Consider the following 22,441-nt stretch of genomic DNA (forward strand, 5'->3'; position numbering starts at 1 on the left):
ATCACTTATACCGTATGGTGAACTGTGCAAAAATAAAATAAGAACTATTCTTGTACTGCTGTCCTTATGTTCACCTCCCAAAAGTTAGAACAAGGCTCGGGTCAAATTTATCCTGCGCTCTCCGTTGAGCGCCTATTTCGGGGTTACCATGTAAATCCCAAAACCACGAGTCAGACAAAACCTCCGACAGAACCACTCACTCCATGAGGCAGATGGAGTAACATTCGACTACGTCTGGTCTCTGTTCCGGCGGTGTCCCATAAATTTAGCAGTCTTTTTAGCATACAAATGTGGACAATCAGAGTTTTGTGAAGGCCTAAAAAGATGGAAATCACTGGAACAAAAGTCGAACAGACTCCAAAGTGTCTCCATCTGCCTTATTGTGGTTGGTGGTTCCGTCGGAGGTCTGAATCACAAAACAAGCCCCCACTCAGGTCCATCATGTGTCACTGGAAATATAAGGGGTTTCTATGTTACTAGTAGAACAAAAACTCTGGAAAAGAGACAAGTCTCCAACACCCCCCTGAAATAAAATCCAGTGAATTCTCTGCTCCCAAATCCAAATGCTCCCCCCTCCTTCTGACACCCACTGTGCCTAAATTGCAGTAAGCAGCCACATGTTTGGCGTGATTGTAGTGGGGAGAGCACAATTAATCATTTACAAGGTGCGTATTGGTAGAAGCACAAGGTGGACACAATGTCTTGGGGCGCTACAATATTTGGGAACACTACACTGTATGTGATCACTGTATGTGAGCACAATGTATGGGCACTAAATTGGCATATTTGATAGTCTCCAGAATACAGCATAGCATGGATGTTAGAAAATAGTCTTTGCATCCGTAGATGAATTGATAGGTGCAATTTCTACAATGGGGTAAATTCTGGGGGTTTCCTGCTGTTCTGACACCTTTGGGGCTCTGCGAATATTGCCTGCAAACTATTCTAGCAAAATCTGTGCTCCAAAAGCCAAATAGCACTCCTGCCTTCTCAGCCCTGACGTGTGGCCTAATACTAGTTTCCGATGACATATAAATTGTGGAGTCCACTTTCACCTATTAACCCTTGTGTAACAGACAAATTTGCAGCAAATCCAAAAATATAATTGTATCACTAAAATATATTTCCACGTCTCAATGTTCTAAAATTCTGTGAGGCACCTATGGGTTCAAAATACACACTACACCCATAGATGAATTCCCTAGACAGTGAGGTTTCCAAAATGGGGTCACTTGTGGGGGTTTCTGCTGTTCTGGCACCTCAAGGGCTTGGCTAACGGATCCCACAATCTGTTAAAATTGAATATGTTTTCTAAAAGCCAAGCAGCGCTCCTTCCCATTCTATCCCTGCCGTGTGCTCAAACAGTAGTTCACAATCACATACTGGGTACTGCCACATTCAGGACAAATTCCCTCACAAACTATGGGGCCCATTTTCTCCCATGACATCTTGTGGAAATTATAAGTGTGGTGCTAAAACAGTATTTTAGTGGAAAAATGCAATTTTTGGTCTTCACATCTATATGTTAAGTTTTTTTAATCACATCTAAGTTCAAAATGCTAAGTACACCCCTAAATTAATTTCTTGAGGGGTCTACTTTTAAAAATGGGGTCAATTGTTGGGGGTTTCTGCTGTTTTGTATGTAATGTCAGCAGCTCTGCAAGTGTGACATGGCATTCGCAATCTACAGCTCTGACAAAAATTAAGAGACCAAAATGTTCATTGTCTGATTTTTCTCTTTATAGTATACTAGATGGCAGCCCGATTCTAAAGAATCGGGAGTCTAGAATCCATATATACTTTATTTATTCAAATGTAAGAATAATACAATTAATAAATTATAGTAAGAAAGAACAAAAAATGGCTGCACTCACCAGCTCTTGACAATTCTTGACAGTACGGCACATTTCTGATTGGTCGCTCGCGGCAGGCGGCAACCAATCAGAAAAGTGCCGCGCACCACGAAGGCATATATCTTTGTCCACCCTGAGCGGGTGTAGGACGCTGGTGACGTCACTTATCTCCGGACATTATCTCCGGACAAAGCCATGGAAGTTGGCACAAATTGCCGGAAGTAGTATTCTAGGCAATTATATATTAGATTTTAATGTTATCAGTGTTTACCTTTGAACGTTTATATTGTATTGTCCTGTCACCAGCCATGTGTACGATTATCGGCCGAAAGCCTCTCTGGAACCAATAATCACCCCATGTAAAGGTATCTTTTTAAGTTAAAGATTCAGAATACTATGACTTTTATCATATCCTGAACAGTCAAGTTTTTTATGAACCGTTAAGGTTTTCTGGTTGAAGTAAAAAAAACTCTGAGTGTTTACAGTTTGAAACCATAAAATGTTGAAAAATTATGTCATTCTTGAGTATATCACTCAATGGTGCTCATAAACGTGTCAAATTTGATCTATAATATACTTTAATATACGTTACTTTAATCTTTAATATACTTAAGAACAGGGCCCCAGACATCACACAGGGGGTCTGAAACACCGCACAGTGGTCCAAAATATCGCTGTGCTCTGCCTGGGGCCCCATATGCTGCCTGGGGCCCCATATGCTGCCTGGGGCCCCTGTGCTCTGCCTGGGGCCCCTGTGCTCTGCCTGGGGCCCCATGTTCTGCCTGGGGCCCCTGTGCTCTGCCTGGGGCCACTGTGCTCTGCCTGGGGCCCCTGTGCTCTGCCTGGGGCCCCATATGCTGCCTGGGGCCCCTGTGCTCTGCCTGGGGCCCCATAGGCTGCCTGGGGCCCCTGTGCTCTACCTGGGACCACTGTGCTCTGCCTGGGGCCCCTGTGCTCTGCCTGAGGCCCCTGTGCTCTGCCTGGGGCCCCATGTTCTGCCTGGGGCCACTGTGCTCTGCCTGGGGCCCCATAGGCTGCCTGGGGCCCCTGTGCTCTGTCTGGGGCCCCATATGCTGCCTGGGGCCCCTGTGCTCTGCCTGGGGCCCCATATGCTGCCTGGGGCCCCTGTGCTCTGCCTGGGGCCCCTGTGCTCTGCCTGGGGCCCCATGTTCTGCCTGGGGCCCCTGTGCTCTGCCTGGGGCCACTGTGCTCTGCCTGGGGCCCCATAAGCTGCCTGGGGCCCCTGTGCTCTGCCTGGGACCACTGTGCTCTGCCTGGGGCCCCATATGCTGCCTGGGGCCCCTGTGCTCTGCCTGGGGCCCCATATGCTGCCTGGGGCCCCTGTGCTCTGCCTGGGGCCCCATATGCTGCCTGGGGCCCCTGTGCTCTGCCTGGGGCCCCTGTGCTCTGCCTGGGGCCACTGTGCTCTGCCTGGGGCCCCATGTTCTGCCTGGGGCCACTGTGCTCTGCCTGGGGCCCCATAAGCTGCCTGGGGCCCCTGTGCTCTGCCTGGGGCCACTGTGCTCTGCCTGGGGCCCCATATGCTGCCTGGGGCCCCTGTGCTCTGCCTGGGGCCACTGTGCTCTGCCTGGGGCCCCATATGCTGCCTGGGGCCCCTGTGCTCTGCCTGGGGCCACTGTGCTCTGCCTGGGGCCCCATATGCTGCCTGGGGCCCCTGTGCTCTGCCTGGGGCCCCATATGCTGCCTGGGGCCCCTGTGCTCTGCCTGGGGCCCCTGTGCTCTGCCTGGGGCCACTGTGCTCTGCCTGGGGCCCCATGTTCTGCCTGGGGCCACTGTGCTCTGCCTGGGGCCCCATAAGCTGCCTGGGGCCCCTGTGCTCTGCCTGGGACCACTGTGCTCTGCCTGGGGCCCCCATATGCTGCCTGGGGCCCCTGTGCTCTGCCTGGGGCCACTGTGCTCTGCCTGGGGCCCCATATGCTGCCTGGGGCCCCTGTGCTCTGCCTGGGGCCCCATATGCTGCCTGGGGCCCCTGTGCTCTGCCTGGGGCCCCTGTGCTCTGCCTGGGGCCACTGTGCTCTGCCTGGGGCCCCATGTTCTGCCTGGGGCCACTGTGCTCTGCCTGGGGCCCCATAAGCTGCCTGGGGCCCCTGTGCTCTGCCTGGGACCACTGTGCTCTGCCTGGGGCCCCATATGCTGCCTGGGGCCCCTGTGCTCTGCCTGGGGCCACTGTGCTCTGCCTGGGGCTCCATATGCTGCCTGGGGCCACTGTGCTCTGCCTGGGGCCCCATATGCTGCCTGGGGCCCCTGTGCTCTGCCTGGGGCCCCATATGCTGCCTGGGGCCCCTGTGCTCTGCCTGGGGCCCCTGTGCTCTGCCTGGGGCCCCATGTTCTGCCTGGGGCCCCTGTGCTCTGCCTGGGGCCACTGTGCTCTGCCTGGGGCCACTGTGCTCTGCCTGGGGCCCTATATGCTGCCTGGGGCCCCTGTGCTCTGCCTGGGGCCCCATATGCTGCCTGGGGCCCCTGTGCTCTGCCTGGGGCCCCTGTGCTCTGCCTGGGGCCCCATATGCTGCCTGGGGCCCCTGTGCTCTGCCTGGGGCCCCTGTGCTCTGCCTGGGGCCCCTGTGCTCTGCCTGGGGCCACTGTGCTCTGCCTGGGGCCCCATATGCTGCCTGGGGCCCCTGTGCTCTGCCTGGGGCCCCATATGCTGCCTGGGGCCCCTGTGCTCTGCCTGGGGCCACTGTGCTCTGCCTGGGGCCCCATAGGCTGCCTGGGGCCCCTGTGCTCTGCCTGGGACCACTGTGCTCTGCCTGGGGCCCCATATGCTGCCTGGGGCCCCTGTGCTCTGCCTGGGGCCCCAGTGCTCTGCCTGGGTGTAGGACACTGGTGACGTCACTTATCTCCGGACATTAGCTCCGGACATTAGCTCCGGACATTAGCTCCGGACAAAGCCACGGAAGTTGGCACAAATTGCAGGAAGTAGTATTCTAGGCAATTATATATTAGATTTTTGAGTAAAATGTAAACTGTTCATTTATTCTATAAACTTCTGACATGTCTACGAATTTCCAAGCAATACATTTTGTATTTTTTTTCTGACAAAGAAAAATGGTCAAAATTAAAAGAAAAACAAAAAACAGTGCTTTCAGACCTCCAATAATGCAAAGAAAACAAGTGCTTTAGTCATTTAGAAACAACAATACTAATGTTTTAACTCAGGAAGAGTTCAGAAATCAATATTTTGTGGAATAACCATGATTTTTAATCACAGCTTTCATGCGTCTTGGCATGCTTTCCACCAGTCTTTCACACTGCTTCTAGTGCAAAAATGTAAGCAGTTCTTCTTTTTTTGATGGCTTGTGACTGTCCATCATTCTCTTGATTACATTCCAGAGGTTTTCAGTGGGGTTCAGGTCTGGAGATTGGGCTGCCCATGACAGGGTTTTGATGTGGTGGTCTCTTAATTTTTGCCAGAGCTGTATTCCAGACAAGTTTAGGCTCAAAAAATCAACTAGAGCTCTTTCCTTTCCGAGCCCTGCCATGTGCCCAAACAGCAGTATGTGACCACATATGAGGCATCATGGTGTGCATAAGAAATTGAGGCTAAAGCAACATTTTAAAGTAGAATTTTTTTTTCTTTAATTCAACTTTGCATTAATTCCTGTGTAGCAGTTTTGAAGTATTTCAGAGGTGCGTTTTTTTTAAATAATACCACTTTTGGGGAGGTATAAGCCCCTCAATGTCTATTTAAATTTGACTAGGTTCCTAAAGAAACTGGTTTTGTACGTTTCTAGAAAAATAATGAGGAGCTGCTACTAAATTTTTAACTCTTCTAACATCCTAACAAAACAATATGATGCATATGGAAAATGTTATTTAACAATTATTTTGCACAGCAAGACTAACTGGTTTAAGGATATAAAGGATGAAAGTTTGAAATTGAAAATTTTTCTAAATTATTGCCAAAATTCAGATATTTTCACAAATAAACACACAAAGTATCGACCTAAATTTAGCACTAACAAAGTACAATGTGTAACAAGAATCACTGGGATACATTGAAGCGTAATAGAGTTATTACCACATGAAGTGACACTGGTCAGATTTCAAAAACTTCACCTGGTCATTAAGGTGAAAACAGGCTTGGTCACTAAGGGGTTAAGATGGCCGAATCTGCTGTTTGCGCACATATAGCTGGACACATGTTATATCGGCGGTCAACAGTTTCCTGACACAATGTCACCTGGTTTTCACGTTTGCCCTTACCGTGATTCTCTTCATATCCAGCTGTCGCAGCTGCAGCATATGTCCCAGAATCGTTTGCCTGTACCATGACTCTTGAGCTATAGGGTTGCCATCAAGTGTGACATCTGACAGCGATGTTGAGTCAGCGAGGCACAGGATGTCATGGAGTCTGTAGAGGAAAATGAGACATTGTTGTGTGAGGTTATCTACAGAAAGATGAGGTTGGACAACGATTTCACACAGAAGCTCCAAGAAGAATCCAGCACTCTGAAGTGAGTATCGTGAAAAAATTGACTTTTATTACAGTGGTCCTTATAGATATTGTGTATCATATGTGATGTTTTAAGTAAAGACCTTTATCAAACATACACACGTATGTCAGGTCACAGAGTGTGGGAGAAGATAGAAAGAAGGCAGCGCTGCCTTCTGCATATTTTTTCCCACACGCTATAGCCTGACACACGTGTGTATGGTCGATAAAGGTCTTTACTTAAAACATCACATATGATACACAATATCCATATGGACCACTGTAATAAAAGTCATTTTTTTACTATAATCACTTCAGAGTGCCGGATTCTTCTCAAGCTCCTATATTACAGACTGGGGTCCTATTCGGGCACCTGGTCCTGACCGGGAGTACCGTATATCCTCTCTGACACAGATTTCACACAGCCATTACACAGGACATACCAGGGGCACATTTATAACATTTCAGCACATGAATAAAAATGAATGAAACTTTTTACATTCAAGTTGGGCCTCACCTCTGCTAAAGTGGACTACTTCATAAACCTCATATCCTCCTTATCCAACATAGCCCCAAACAGTTATTCAACACTTAACTCCCTTCTCTGCCCACCATTGCCCCTTCTGCACTCTTTCATCTCTGAGACAAAGGAATTACAAGGAACCAGAAGATTCTATATCCACATAAATTCGCAAGGCTACAAGGATAAATGATATGTAAAAAGTAAGATGTACATGGATTGTGATACCAAAAGACTGATCAGTATCAAATTGAATAAAAAAAGTCACCAAAAAGAAACGATAATAAAGTCAAATGGGACAAGTCATTACGATAAAATAGAAAATACATTTTATGGATCAAGTAATAAAGAAAGGGTGCAGAGGACAAACAAACAAGAGGAGAAGGGCATATATCACATGTGTAGCTGATAAAATGACATGTGCCAAAAGGTATAAAAAGAGACGCGCTATATAGTTGAACCACCAGTATGCACTAAATACGATCATCATCAGAAATAGTTGTGACAAAGTCACTGTCAAAGTACTGGAGGGGTGATGTGTATAACTGAGGTTATTAGCTTCACTGATATGAACCTAGAAAAATGCTCCAGCCCACTAAATGCTGAGAGGGGAAAACTGAACAGCTCAAGTGAGGGTGGGAGGCTGTTCACCGTAACTACACCCCATGGTGCGGTTTAGGAGGTAAATAGTCAGACACGTAAATCATTGACTGTTTGGCGTGCCTGGAGACGCAAGCTCCAGAGCGGTGTTTATATGAAAGAAAGCTGAAACTTGTTGAGTGAGCGGATCCCCGCAGCCACGTGGACTGTGCTATATGTTATCTTTTGTTTTCCCGTTATGCCAGAAAGGCCATGTTTATTTTGCTGAACCGTGCACTGGTTTATGCTGTACCTTTTAAATAAACCAGTGGAAGAAGAGAAGCTTTACTGTGTCTACCTTTGTGAGCAGCCCAGTGAACTAATCTACCACCACAGTGTATCACTGAAGGACAGCTTGCTTATCCTCTCTCGAAATCGCATCTCACTACTTGTGCACATCCTCCCCAACCTCACCACCCTGCTTATCTTGGCCCTAAATCATCTCTTTAACTTATCATTAACTTCTGTTAACTTCCCTTTTGCTTTCAAACATGCCACGATCACACCTATCCTGAAGAAACCACCACTCGACCTGACCTCTACATGCAGCTATCATCCCATATTGCTGCTACCGTTTGCCTCCAAACTCCTTAACAGCATGTCCATGATGAACTTGCCTCTGACGTCTCATCTATCTCACTCTTTGACAACCTACAAACTGGCTTCTATCCCAACCACTCCACCAAAACTGCCTTAACTAAATTTACTAACTACTTACTGCCAAAGATAACAGGAAATTCTCCTGTACTATACTTCCTTCTAGATCTGTCCCCTGCCGTCAATGCAGTCGACCACTCCCTACTACAACAGCTTCTCTTTTCCATTGCCGACAAAGACCTTGCTCTCTCTTGGACCTCATCATATCTTTCTAACCGCACATTAAGCATCTCCCAATCCCTATGCTACCTCCTCATCACATCCTCTCTCTATTTGTGTCTTAAAGGCTCTGTCCTGGGACTCTTCTCAATCTATACCTTTTGTCTGGGGCAACTCAAAGTCCCATGGCTTCCAGTGCCATCTAGAAACTGATGACACTCAGATCTTCTCTCTGGCTAAACCGTCACCTCTCTGCTGTCCAGAATTCCAGAGTGCCAATCAGCCATATCCTCCTTCACCTCTTGCCTCCTAAAACTCAATGTGGACAAAAGTGAACCCATCATCTTTCCTCTCTCTCTCCTAACCCCTTACTCAATCTCTCACAACAAATGACATCACACTTTCCTTTGTTCCAGAAGTCCGCTGCCTCGGAGTAACCCTCAACTCTGCCATGTTGTTCAAACTGCACATCCAAGCTCTTGCCACCTCCAACTCAAAAAGATTTCCAGAATCCATCCTTTCCTCAACCCTCAATCTACTAAAATGGTAGTCCATGCCCTCAACAACTTGTGCCTAGACTACTGTAATATCCTCCTCTGTGGCCTCCCTGCTAGCACTCTCACATCTCTCCAGTCCATCCTTCGCTTCGATGCACAAATAATCCACCTCTCTCTTAGCTACTCCTCTGTTTCTCCCTTCTGCAGATCCCTTCATTGTCTCCCAATACACAATGTATTCAGTCCAAACTACTAATATTGACCTACAAAGCCATCCATAATCTGTCTCCGCCATATATCTCTGAACTAATCTCCCAATATATTCCAACACAATCTCCTGTCTCCCCCAGATCCCCTTCTCTCCTCTACAATTATACATTCCTCACCCAATTGCCTCCAAAATTTCTCCTGAGTAGCCCCCATCCTCTGGAATTCAGTGCCCCAACACGTCCTATTATCCACCACACTCGGAACTTTCAGACAGATCTTGAAAACGCATCTCTTCAAGAATGCTTACAGCCTCCAATAACCCACCTCGACCCCACCAGAGCTTCCACAAGCCCGCAACTAATGTCTCCTTCCCCATCACATTGTAGAGGGTAAGGCTAGTTTCACATTAGCGTTTAAATCCACAGCGTTTATAACGTATCCGCAAATGGTGGAAAAAACGCATATAAACGCGTACAAAAGCGGCGTTTTTTAGACGCACGCGGTATCGCATTTTTTCTGCGTTTGCGTTTTTGGTGCGCATGATGAGAAATTTCACAAGAGAAAAATCAAGATAACCAGACACCGCCAATGGGACTACAGAGGGCGTGTGTTATGGAATCTCTATATATAGACCCTAGGGCTACTGAAATCTTAACAGTTTGCTACTGTATCCTGTGTCATGATGGATCTTCACAAGGAGAGCTTTCATTTCAACCTGGATTTAAGCATCAAGCTGTTTCTTGCCTGTGCTTTTGCTTGGGAGCAAGACAGAAATCGCGAAAGATGGAGAAGGAGACAACATAGGCGTTTTTGGAGGCACCCTATTATCGAACTACGTGAGAGCCTTGGAGCCTATCACACGCTGTATGGCGAGCTTAATGCCAACCTGGAGAAATTCCAGGAATACACAAGGATGTCACAAGACTCGTTCCGGGATTTGCTTGCTCGTGTCCAAGGAGCCATACGGAGACAGGACACCCAGCTCCGTAGAGTGATTCCATCGGAGGAACGTCTGCTGGTTACATTAAGGTACGTTCCAAATCTAAACCAATGACAGTCCAAATTTTGTGTTTTATGACATGTATGTTTTGGGTATTTTCTTTTCTTTCTTTAACGTAACCACACCATAAGTAGAATAGATTGTAATGTTTCTTGGGTTTGTTTTACAGATTTCTGGCAACCGGAGAGAGTTTATCATCCCTCCACTTCCAATACTGGCTTGGAATATCCACCCTGTCTGGAATAGTTGCAGACACCTGTCGGGCTTTGTGGAATGTACTCCGGGATGAGTTTATACCCCTACCCACTGTGGACATGTGGCTTGAAATTGCGGAAAAATTCTGGAGTGTTTGTGATTTCCCCAACTGTTTAGGAGCGGTGGATGGAAAGCACATCCGCATTATCAAACCAGGAAGAACAGGATCGGAGTATTTCAACTACAAAAAATATTTTTCTGTTGTGCTCATGGCAATAGCTGATGCGAACTGTCGGTTCATTGCCGTGGACATTGGAGCTTTTGGCCCTGGCAACGATTCCCAGACTTTCAAGAACTCGGATATGGGCCGCCGTGTGTATGGCAAAAATTTCAATTTCCCCCCGCCACAACCTCTCCCCAACACTCAAGGTCCACCAATGCCATTTGTTATGGTTGGGGATGAGGCCTTTCAGATGTGTGAAAACCTACTGAAGCCCTATTCCAGTCGGGACTTGAACCACACTAGAAGGATCTTTAACTACAGACTGACCAGGGCCCGAAGAACAGTAGAGTGTACCTTTGGCATTCTGGTCTCTAAATTGTGCATTCTTGCATCAGCCATAAATCTAAAAGTGGAAACAGTCGACGAGGTGGTCAAAGCCTGTGTGGTTCTGCACAATTATATAATGGTTAAGGAGCAACCCAACATTGAACTGGATGAACCAGTTGCACACCCACTACCCGATTTCCAGCATCACCCGTTGCGGTCAACTGCAGCAGTTGGTCACATGCGGGACCAATTTGCTGCCTTTTTTTATTTAGATATTGGACGTGTGTCATGGCAGGACAATGTTGTGTAAATGTCCTGTTGTAATTACATCTGTACCAGTAATTTTCTACAATGATAATAATATTTCTCATTAATAAACTTTACTTTTGGTTGTGTTGACCGTGTCTCCCATGTTTTTCCTCTACAAACCAAGGCTGTCCTAAAACTAGCAGTATTTGGTCTGCATTTAATATCAGTTTTTGTAATCCAAAACCAGGAGTGGGTGATAAAGGCAGAGTTGCTAGTTATTATGTTAATATCATAATTTACCTCTAATTGTTCCACTCCTTGTTTTGGCTTACAAATACTGATATAAAACACTGGCCACATACTGCTAGTAATGGCAGCCATGTTGCTTTATTGGTAAGCTTGTTGACGTCATTGCATCCTGATTCTGTTCTGCTGTATCCATTGGACACAAACTGAAGAGACAATGACTGTCACACTATCTATACTCATCAAGTCAGGTGTCATAAATAAAGAATTCATGATAAACATATACAGGCTCATGAATTCACTATTTCTGACACCTGTGCAGGTGAGCATAGATATGTTGTGTGTGACCACCATTGTCCCCTCAATTTGTGTGTAATAGATTATGTATAAAGAAGAGAAAATGGTGGTTATACAAGGCAGTTCTCTACTCACCAGGTCAGGTGTCATAACTAATGAGTTTTTTGACACCTGACCTGTTCAGTAGAGGTCTGCACTGTATTACCACCATTTTCTCTTCAGACTGCCACACTAGGCACAGACAAAAAGAGATTATGGAGATACATGTAATATTTTTTGGCCCACCTCATATCTGTATACTAAAGACACACAAAGCTGCATTTTTTTTTTTTAACTACTGGAGATATGATGTGGGCCAAAAAGTAAGTGTGTGGCGAAGTTTCTTGGCGCACGGTGTGTGTTGCCGGCAGCGGAAGACACAATAAACCAAACATAATTGTGGCAAATCAAATTTTTTTTATATTTACACAACCCAAAAAATTATTTACTGCGCCGGCTTGGGGTAGAGTGATGTAAACGGGGGGTGTGAAGCACTGAGGCCTGGCTAACCGTGGACGACGCAGAGGTGGCAGGAGAAGGGGCAATGAAACTAGAAGGGTCTGGAAGTTCGGGGATGGGGCTTGACACATGAGAGGCTTGAGAAGCACTGGAAGGGTTAGACAAACCTGACATTACAGACACATTGGGAGGTGAAGGGGGAGGAATGCTAAGAGTCCTCTGTTTGTTTTTTTTGTGTGTTTTTTTTTTGTTTGCCTGGTTGTGGGAGGTCTTGGTGGGCTCATATGGCGTGGCGTGGTGGTCGGTGACCTGTCAGGGTCCGGCTGCACGGTGTCAGAGTCCATAGTGCTCATAGATCATGCAGCCATGGCAGAGTCCATAGTGCTCGTAGATCGTGCAGCCTTGCCAGAGTCCATAGTGCTCGTAGAGCATGCAGCCATGCCAGAGTCCATAGCGCTCGTAGAGTGTGCAGCCATGCCAGAGTCCATAGTGCTCGTAGAGCATGCAGCCATGCCAGAGTCCATAGCGCTTGTAGAGCAGAAGGCCATGCCAGGGTCCTGCTGCATCGTGGTGGTGGCGGTACGGAAGGCCATGCCAGGGTCATGCTGCATCGTGGTGGTGGTGGCGGTACGGAATGCCATGCCAGGGTCCTGCTGCATCGTGGTGGTGGCGGCACGGAAGGCCATGCCAGGGTCCTGCTGCATCGTGGTGGTGGTGGCGGTACGGAAGGCCATGCCAGGGTCCTGCTGCATCGTGGTGGTGGCGGTACGGAAGGCCATGCCAGGGTCCTGCTGCATCGTGGTGGTGGCGATACGGAAGGCCATGCCAGGGTCCTGCTGCATCGTGGTGGTGGCGGTATGGAAGGCCATGCCAGGGTCCGGCTGCATCGTGGTGTCAGTGGAGGAGGTCCAAACAGGAGTAGCGGATGTCATGGTGGTGGCAGTGGGATGTCCAACTGCACTCGGCATGGTGGTGGTGCTGTAGTGGTGTCCGGCTGTGGAAGGAATTGAGGTGGCCGCGCAGTGGGATGCAGCAGAGGCCGGCATTGAGGTCAAGCGTGACAGTGAAGGCACAGGTGGATATGCCGCCACGGTCTGCTGGAAATACCGACTCTGCTGCATAGCCTGCACGTAAGCAGCATTGCAGGCCTGCATGACACTCAGCTGGAGATCAGGAGTAAGGTGTTCCGACATGCCCTGCTCAATTTGGTTAAAAAAATGATGTGCTGGCCTCTGGAGGTCGGCTTTAACTTGATCAAGGCTTTTGCTGACCTCCTGGATACGTGCATTCAAGAGGCTATGTGAAACATCCATTCGGTCACCCAAAGCCTTGATTGCTTCGTGTAAAACCAAGCTCAAGTGCAAAAACTCGGGCATGAGTGACCTGTCCGAAGCCCTCTGCCGCTGCGGGGAGGAGCCCAAAAAAAAAGGGGCAGTGGAAAAGGACTGCGAAAGGGGAAGACCTGATGGACCAGCTCCCTGGTCTCCAGTTAGTGTGGAAGGCCCACTTGCTGCTGCGCTGCTGGATGGCTGGGACGGGTCCGTGGCTGTCGGATGAAGGACCGCTCCAGAACCTGGGCCAACAGTAGTGCTGTATGTGCTGTGAAAAAAGGAAAAAGAAAATTAATACCAAATATTAACCAGACGCAAAGTCCTGTGGAATATAAAAATACAGATTATGGCAATACAATACAACGTAATGCACATGATACTTACGTTCTCTGGGCAAGGACCGGTCTTAAAAATGCCAGAACTCGATGGTATTTGTATCGTCTGATCCTTGTTCCTGAACCACTGGGTCACGGCTCTCTTGACGCAGGTCCTTGTTGAAGGGGTCCTTCATCGAACGCCAACGTGTTTTGAGTTTGGCTACTGTCAAAAAAAAAAATTGTGGTCAGAAAAAGGACTTTTGGCCGTGCTCACACAACTGTGTGTGATGAGAGAAACTCCTGAGAGTTTCTTTCATCACACACAGTCGAGTGAGCGCGGCCAAGGTCTCTGCTGCTTCACACTGCAGTGCAATACTTACCAAATGCATTTCGGACCCGTGTCGGGGCCTTGTCCCATCCATCCCACATCGCTTGGGCCACCTCATTCCATAAGCGCCGGATCGTGACGTTGTTTGAGTGCAGTGGATCCCGGGTGTCCCACAACGGGACTCGCTCCTGGACCAGGGAGATGAGGAGGGCATTCTCAATTAGATCATCCTCCCGTTGTGAAACCAAAAAATTAAAAAAGTCACTACAGTTTGCTCAATTAACATAAGGAAAATGAAGAAAAAAGATGCTGAGAAATGGCTTGAATAGGAAAGTCAACATACAAAAGGATTCCAGAAGAAAAAAGTAAAGAAATACGAATGGAAAGAAAGGAAGAATCAAGAATATTACACTGAGGATACAGTAAACAGTCAGCCTTGTATACGTACCCGCTGCCGTCTTTCCACCGGACCTTGACTCCGCTGCTCCTGCCCTGTCTCTGCCGCAGTAGAAGAGCTCTAAAAAAAAGAAAAAATCAAATTGTCACATGTGTCGATGTGACAGTGAATACTTACCAATCTGACGAGGCAAGTACTCACCTCACTGACATGCTCTACTTCCGACGGCCCAGGACGAAACTCCTCACCAGGAGAATCCGAAGAAGACATTCTGATGCATGTAGAAAGAAAGAAATGCAAGAAATTAGGACATGTAGAGACAGAAAATAGAAAATGAAGGCATTGGATAGGATATACTCACATTGTTCAGTGTCTTGTTTTCCTCCAAGGATGTAGCCTGCGTCTCGTCTGCTTCAGTGTCTGGTGAGAAGTGACCTGCAACTGTCCACACCCTCCCTTTATCACCTTGATGGTGGGGGGTGGCTTATCAGTGTCTAGACATGTTTTTCTCTATTGAAACGCATGCGTTCACGAACGCAACCAAACGCATGTGCTTGTAAACGCATGCGTTTATATAGACAGCAATGCGTTTTTTTGTCGCAAACCTTGCGCAATCGACCGCATGCATTTCCAGGCGGCAAATAGACGCCTCTAAAAATTACTACATGTTGCATTTCCGCGCCAAGCCACAAACGATTAAACGACGCATGCGTTGTCAAACGCGGCAAAACGCGAACAAACAAAAACGCATGCGTCGCTAATGTTAAATATAGGAATACACAACGCATGCGGATATATGCGGTACAAACGCTGCGGACACAAGCGCAAATGTGAAACCAGCCTTAGTGCGCAAGGGTAGGGCCCTCTCCCCTCTGTACCTGACTGTCATTACTCGTTTCTTGACTGTAATTTATATTTGAGTTTTGTATGTAACCCCTTCTCATGTTCAGCACCATGGAATCAATGGTGCTCTAAAAAAAAAAAATAATAGTAAATAAATAATAAAATAATAATATTCCATTATCTATTAATTAAAATGTACTTTGTTCATGGGACAACCCCTTTAACAGAATTTAATTTCGTAGGTCTTATTTAGGAACAATTGTCAAAGGGGAAAAATATATATTTAAAAAAAAATTGTTATGCTCTGCTTTAAAGGGTAGTTTGTTCAATTTTATACAAGAACATAGTCTTTGGTTCACCTGTACATTTATTTGGAGCAGCGACAATAAGACTAAACAGCATTGGAGGTATCTTTTTAACATATGCAGCCTCATGTCTCCTTCTGTGATGTAAAATCCGCAGCCCCCATGTCTCCTCCTGTGATGCATAATCCGCAGCCCCATGTCTCCTCCTGTGATGTATATAGCGCAGCCCCATGTCTCCTCCTGTGATGCATAATCCGCAGCCCCATGTCTCCTCCTGTGATGTATATAGCGCAGCCCCATGTCTCCTCCTGTGATGCATAATCCGCAGCCCCATGTCTCCTCCTGTGATGTATATAGCGCAGCCCCATGTCTCCTCCTGTGATGCATAATCCGCAGCCCCCATGTCTCCTCCTGTGATATATATAGCACAGCCCCATGTCTCCTCCTGTGATGCATAATCCGCAGCCCCATGTCTCCTTCTGTGATGCATAATCCGCAGCCCCATGTCTCCTCCTGTGATGCATAATCCGCAGCCCCCATGTCTCCTCCTGTGATGTATATAGCGCAGCCCCATGTCTCCTCCTGTGATGTATATAGCGCAGCCCCATGTCTCCTCCTGTGATGCATAATCCGCAGCCCCCATGTCTCCTCCTGTGATGTATATAGCGCAGCCCCATGTCTCCTTCTGTGATGCATAATCCGCAGCCCCATGTCTCCTCCTGTGATGCATAATCCGCAGCCCCCATGTCTCCTCCTGTGATGTATATAGCGCAGCCCCATGTCTCCTCCTGTGATGTATATAGCGCAGCCCCATGTCTCCTCCTGTGATGCATAATCCCAGCCCCATGTCTCCGCCTGTGATAGGCATGATAACATGATATGCAAGAGCCAGCATCATCACTGTCTCTGCAAATCTCGCACATGTGAGAGGTATGTGCAGATGCACCCTCATCAGAGCTCCTCACCTCCCGATGTAGGAGGGAGATGGGCCAGATAATCCTTTTCAGCTTTTGGGCTGATAACTAAATATTTAAAGAGGTCATCCCAGAAATAATATTTATTGCCCAACATAAGGTTAGGGGATAAATGTATGCTAATTAGAAACCCGGCTGCAACCGGAGAAACCCAACGATATCGACAATGGGGATTCCAGAGTTCTACTGTTTAACAGTCTGGATCATTGAGAGATATTTTAACAGAGGAAGAGATGGAGTGAAACTACAGCAGGCAGTGACAGTAGACATGCCTTAACTCTTTGGTGGGTACTACCTGGTGGAACCATAAGGAGTTTAAATAATTATTAAATTAATCCAATGAATTAAATGTTTAGATAAAGAAATGACACACACAGTATAAGGCCACTTTATACTTGGTTTCCATATTTTGGTTGTTCTATGTGGAGGCAGGGTAGTGGAGGGGCATTTATTTTATCTGTCCAGGGCACCAATATACCTTTTTCTAGCCCTGGCCAGCAGTGATGCTGCCAATGCTTCAATTCTTTACACAGTGCTCTTACAGGTATGCCATTTTTGGCTATTACACTGTGTTCCAAATTATTATGCAAATTGGATTTAAGTGTCATAAAGATTTAATGGTTTTGTTTTTCAAATAAACTCATGGATGGTATTGTGTCTCAAGGCTCAATGGATCACTGAAATCAATCTTAAACACATGTGATAATTGGTTTTCCAGGTGATTCTAATTAAAGGAAAAGTACTTAAAAATGATGTTCCACATTATTAAGCAGGTCACAGTTTTCAAGTAACATGGGAAAGAAAAAGGATCGCTCTGCTGCTGAAAAGCATCAAATAGTGCAATGCCTTGGTGAAGGGATGAAAACATTAGATATTTCCCGAAAACTTAAGCGTGATCATCGTACTGTTAAGAGATTTGTGGCTGTATCTGAGGACATATGTGTTTGTGCTGATGAAGGCATAATGAGGAAGATTTCTGCCAGGCAAGTTCATCGAATTAAGAGAGCAGCTGCTAAAAAGCCATTACAAACCAGCAAACAGATATTTGAAGCTGCTGGTGCCTCTGGAGTCCCTCGAACCTTAAGGTGTAGGCTCCTTCAAAGGCTTGCTGTGGTGCATAAACCTACTATTTGGCCACCCTTAAACAGTGTTCACAAGCAGAAATGGTTGCATTGGGCCCATACATACATGAAGACTAATTTCCAAACAGTCTTGTTTACTGATAAGTGTTGAGCAACCCTGGATGGTCCAAATGGATGGAGTAGTGGATGGTTGGTGGATGGCCACCATGTCCCAACAAGGCTGCAACGTCAGCAAGGAGGTGGAGGAGTCATGTTTTGGGCCGAAATCATGGAGAAACAGCTGGTAGGGCCCTTTAAGGTTCCTGAAGGTGTGAAAATGACCTCTGCAAAGTATATACAGTAGAGTTTCTGACTGACAACTTTCCTCCATGGTATAAAAAGCAGAAACGTGCCTTCAGGAGCAAAATCATCTTCATGCATAACAATGCACCATCTCATGCTGCAAAGAATACCTCTGAGTCATTGGCTGCTATGGGCATAAAAGGAGATAAACTCATGGTGTGGCCACCATCTTCCCCTGACCTCAACCCTATAGAGAGCCTTTGGAGTATCATCATGAGAAGCTCTATGAGGGTGGGAGGCAGTTCACATCAAAACAGCAGCTCTGGGAGGCTATTCTGACTTCATGCAAAGAAATACAAGCAGAAACTCTCCAAAAACTTACAAGTTCAATGGATACAAGAATTGTGAAGGTGATATTAAAGAAGGGTTCCTATGTTAACATGTAACTTGGGCTGTTAGGATATTTTGGAGTTAAATAGCTTTTTTGTTCAGTGAATGTGACCTCCTAATGCCGCAAATTCCACAAATGAGCATTTTCAGTTCTTTAAAACATATCAAATGTTTAGAAATTCTACTGTGCCTAATAATTTGGAACAGTGCATTTTGAGTTTTTATTCCAAACACTGTAAAGTAACACACTGGCGCTATGTATTGGCCCAAACCTTCAGCTGCAAGCACCTTGGCACGAAGTGTGCAACCCTGCCAACCAATATTAAATTTAGAATAAAAATCAACAAACAGGTGCTGCGCTAGCAGGAGGAACTGTGACTAGGAATACATCTCAGTCACCTACCTAACTGTTATGAACTGACGTGTCCACTTGGGACAATGGGCTGCTGCAGACCGTCCTCTGCTATCTTAGAAGACCTGTGATTAGAACAGTGCAGCCACGCAAGCAATGCACTACCATCCGGGGAGCGTCCTCCCGTAGTGCTGAAAACCCCACCAGTCTCGCCACTGTAGTATCCGGCAGGCAGCTGAGGCCGATAGCGCCGCCGTGCAGTGGCGTGGTGAGCGGGGGGCGTGGCTACTAGGTGACGTCACCAGTCCGTATGACGGACACTAACAGGGGCCAATCCCGACGCGTTTCGAGGGTGCCGACCCTCTTTCTCAAGCTGCCTGCCGGATACTACAGCGGCGAGACTGGTGGGGTTTTCAGCACTACGGGAGGACGCTCCCCGGATGGTAGTGCATTGCTTGCGTGGCTGCACTGTTCTAATCACAGGTCTTCTAAGATAGCAGAGGACGGTCTGCAGCAGCCCATTGTCCCAAGTGGACACGTCAGTTCATAACAGTGAGGTAGGTGACTGAGATGTATTCCTAGTCACAGTTCCTCCTGCTAGCGCAGCACCTGTTTGTTGAGTTTTTATTCATTTTGGAGATTATACCGTTATCATTGGGAGATTTCTTCAATAAAATTCGATGTATACTCTAACGGGTGATGACTTTTATTAGACTGACTGTCATTTGCACCGACCAGTTAGGAAAATACGATAAAAATATCATTTGCATAATAATTTGGAACATAGTGTAATTGTGCCCACATTAGGGTGACACCCAAATAAATGTTTCTGAAAAATTGAAGTATAAGTGCAGTTGTAGGATTAAAAGAACTAAGTCACTAGCATTGGTAATGGTTCAGTAGTGTTTACACCTATCAGTTATGGCTCTCTGGGAGCCCTAATGCAGGGAATTAAAGAAGCACTTCTCACACCAAAGTTTTTATCCTGTTAATATATTGCAGTCATCATATTGTATAGCTCTGCGTACTTACAATTGCTCATTTTGCCCTACTACCCAGTTAATTCTGTTCTTTTCCATTAAGTCTATGACATCACATGATTGAAAACTGACAAGTTATCCCTCTAAGCGCTATGTAGAAACAGGAGGTCAATTTTCCCTGTAAGACTCAGTCACTGCAAAAGTCATGGGCAGGCGGAGCACCAGAGCAGCTATGTCAGGGATTGATGAGGGGAATGATTTCTGCGGGGACAAGACACTTCCTCTTTCTACATAGAGCAGAGAATGAAGAACTAGCTGGGTAGAAAGGCAAAATGAGCAATTGTAAGTACACAGTGCCATATAATATGAAGATTGCAATATATTAAGAAGATAAAACTTTGATGGGAGGAGTGCTTCTTTAACGCCTTCCTGACAAGCGCCATACATATAAGGCGCTGCAGGAGCTGAGTTCCTGCAAACCGCAATATTTGCACAGTGATGAAATCGTGGGGGCTCACGCTGAGCACCGCCACGATCGAGAGTGGGTGTCAGCTCTATGTGAGAGTTGACACCCTGCAGCAACCCCAGCTATCGGTGCTAGCAGCGATTGCGGGCGTTTAACCCCTCTGATGCTGCTGTCAATAGTGACAGTGACATCGAGGAGCATCGCACAGGGAGTGAGCTCCGTGTGTGCTTCCATTGCCACAACGCAATGTGATCGCATTATGCCGATAGTCTCCATGGTGATCTCGGGCCACATGGTCCTTCAGGGTCCTGCAGGGAAGGTGAATTGTGAGCTTCTAAGATCAGGAGATGACACGCATCCTCCCCTGCCTCCTGTCAAATGCTGCTCTGATGCTCCGCAGTGCAGAAGCATTTCAGAGTATCAGATCAGCGATCTGTTACTATACAGTAATGTCACATACTGCAACAATGTAAAAAGTTATTAAAAAGTATACCATTGAAATCATCATCTTGACCCGCAAACAAACAAGCTGCCATAAATCTCAGTCAGCGGAAAAATAAAGTTATCGCTCTCAGATTAAAGTAATGCAAAAATAATTATTTTTTTCTACAAAATATTTTTTATTGTATAAAAGCGGCAAAACATAAAAAAAATGATGTACCATATTTTGCGGTTTATAAGACGCACCAAATTAGAAGATGCACCACAAATTATGAGGAGAAAAATGGTAAAAATTGTTTTTTTATAAAAAAACTTACAATCCAGGCGTCTTATTGCTTACCGGAGGGTGGTGGCTGTGGTGAAGCAGGGTCCCAGGGTCGCTGCTGGTGTTTGGTGGTGCAGGCCGCAGTGGAGCAGGTTCCCTGCTGGAGAAGGCAAGAGTGGCACTGCGGGTGTACGGTGGTGCGGGGGCTCCGCCGATATTTTGTGAAAGCCCAGAGCTCCTGCACTGTTTATTATGCAGTGGAATTCTGGAAAATGGCTGCCGGGGCGGCGCATGTGCAGATGGAGATTTTGGTGCCGAGATCTCCATCTGCGCCTTGGCCGCATTCGCGGCCATTTTCCTGGAGACATCACATAGAGGCAGGTGCAGATGTAGATCTCGGCTTTCCTCCATCTGTGCCTGTACCGAGTTAGAAGCCTGACGTCGGAAGAAGAATGGTGGCCACCATAAGCCGCCGCCACAAAGCTACCGCTCGCCGCTGTACCACCACAGCAGGACCACCGCTCGCCGCCGTACCACCACCGCTTGCCGCCGTACCACCACCGCAGGACCACCGCTCGCCGCCGTACCACCACCACACACCACAGGACCACCGCAACACCCCCTGCTCCGGGCCCGCAGCATTGACCCCTCGGTAAGAACAGTGTTTCGGTTTATAAGATGCACCCCATTTTCCCCCTAATTTTGGGGATAATAAATGTACATCTTATAATCCGAAAAATACAGTAAATGGGGTATCGATCGCTGTAATTGTACTGACCCGAAGAATAAATATGCCTGATCAATTTTACCACACGCAGAACGGAATAAAAACCTCCCAAAAAACAATTCCTGAATTGCTGGTTTTTGTTCAATCTACCTCCCAAAAATAGGAATAGAAAGCAATCAGAAAATGAAATGTGCCCGAAAATTATAACAACTAAAAAGTCAACTCGTCCTGCAAGAAATAAGCTGTAACATGTCCTCTGTCGGACAAAATATGGAAAATTATAGCTGTGTAAATATGGTGATAAAAATAGAGAAAGTATGCGGCACTCACCAGTAGTGTTCGTGAAAAAAAAGTCCTTTAATCCATCAGACAATCTCAGGACATTAGACGTTGATTGCCAGATGCAGAGGGCATGCAGGGAGAGAGTTAGGAGTCCTCTTCTCTCTCTCCCTGCATGCCTCTGCACCTAGCAATCCACGTCTAATGTCCTGAGATTGTCTGATGGATTAAAGGAATTTCTGTTTTACGAAGGCTGCTGGTGAGTGCCACATATTTTTTCTATTTTTATGCATATGTCTTGATAAAAGCAGAGCATCTTAAATCAAAGCGCCTGATGCTGGAAAGCTCACATATAGGGGTATCACCCTTTGTTATAAGGGATTGAAGTTCAGTACACTGGTGCCACTTTTCACTAATCTACTGGAGTTTCACTAAATATGGTGATGCCTTGTCTTTGCAATAAAAAGCGAATTATAGTGTGTAACAGCAGCCAAACATAAAATCCCGATATAAATCTGGTATCGCTGTAATCGCACCGATCCAAAGAATATAGTCGCTGAATCACTTATACTGCATGAGGAACGGCATAAAAAATAAATAAAACCAATTCTTCACCTGCTGTTGATTTGTTCATTCTGCCTGTCAAAGATCACAGTAAG

At 46.6% G+C, this 22,441-nt stretch overlaps 1 protein-coding gene across 2 annotated transcripts in view; it reads right to left on the reverse strand.

Moving 5' to 3' along the window:
* The window catches only part of LRRC49 (leucine rich repeat containing 49), a 296,862-nt gene that overhangs the window by 146,046 nt on the left and 128,375 nt on the right, over window positions 1-22,441 (reverse strand). For both annotated transcript variants that reach the window (XM_077263871.1, XM_077263870.1), the window contains exon 10: window positions 6,078-6,225. In XM_077263871.1, the coding sequence (XP_077119986.1) occupies window positions 6,078-6,225 (148 nt within the window). The remainder of the gene's footprint in view (window positions 1-6,077; window positions 6,226-22,441) is intronic.

Source organism: Ranitomeya variabilis, chromosome 5 (assembly GCF_051348905.1).
Source record: "Ranitomeya variabilis isolate aRanVar5 chromosome 5, aRanVar5.hap1, whole genome shotgun sequence".
NCBI lineage: Eukaryota > Metazoa > Chordata > Amphibia > Anura > Dendrobatidae > Ranitomeya > Ranitomeya variabilis.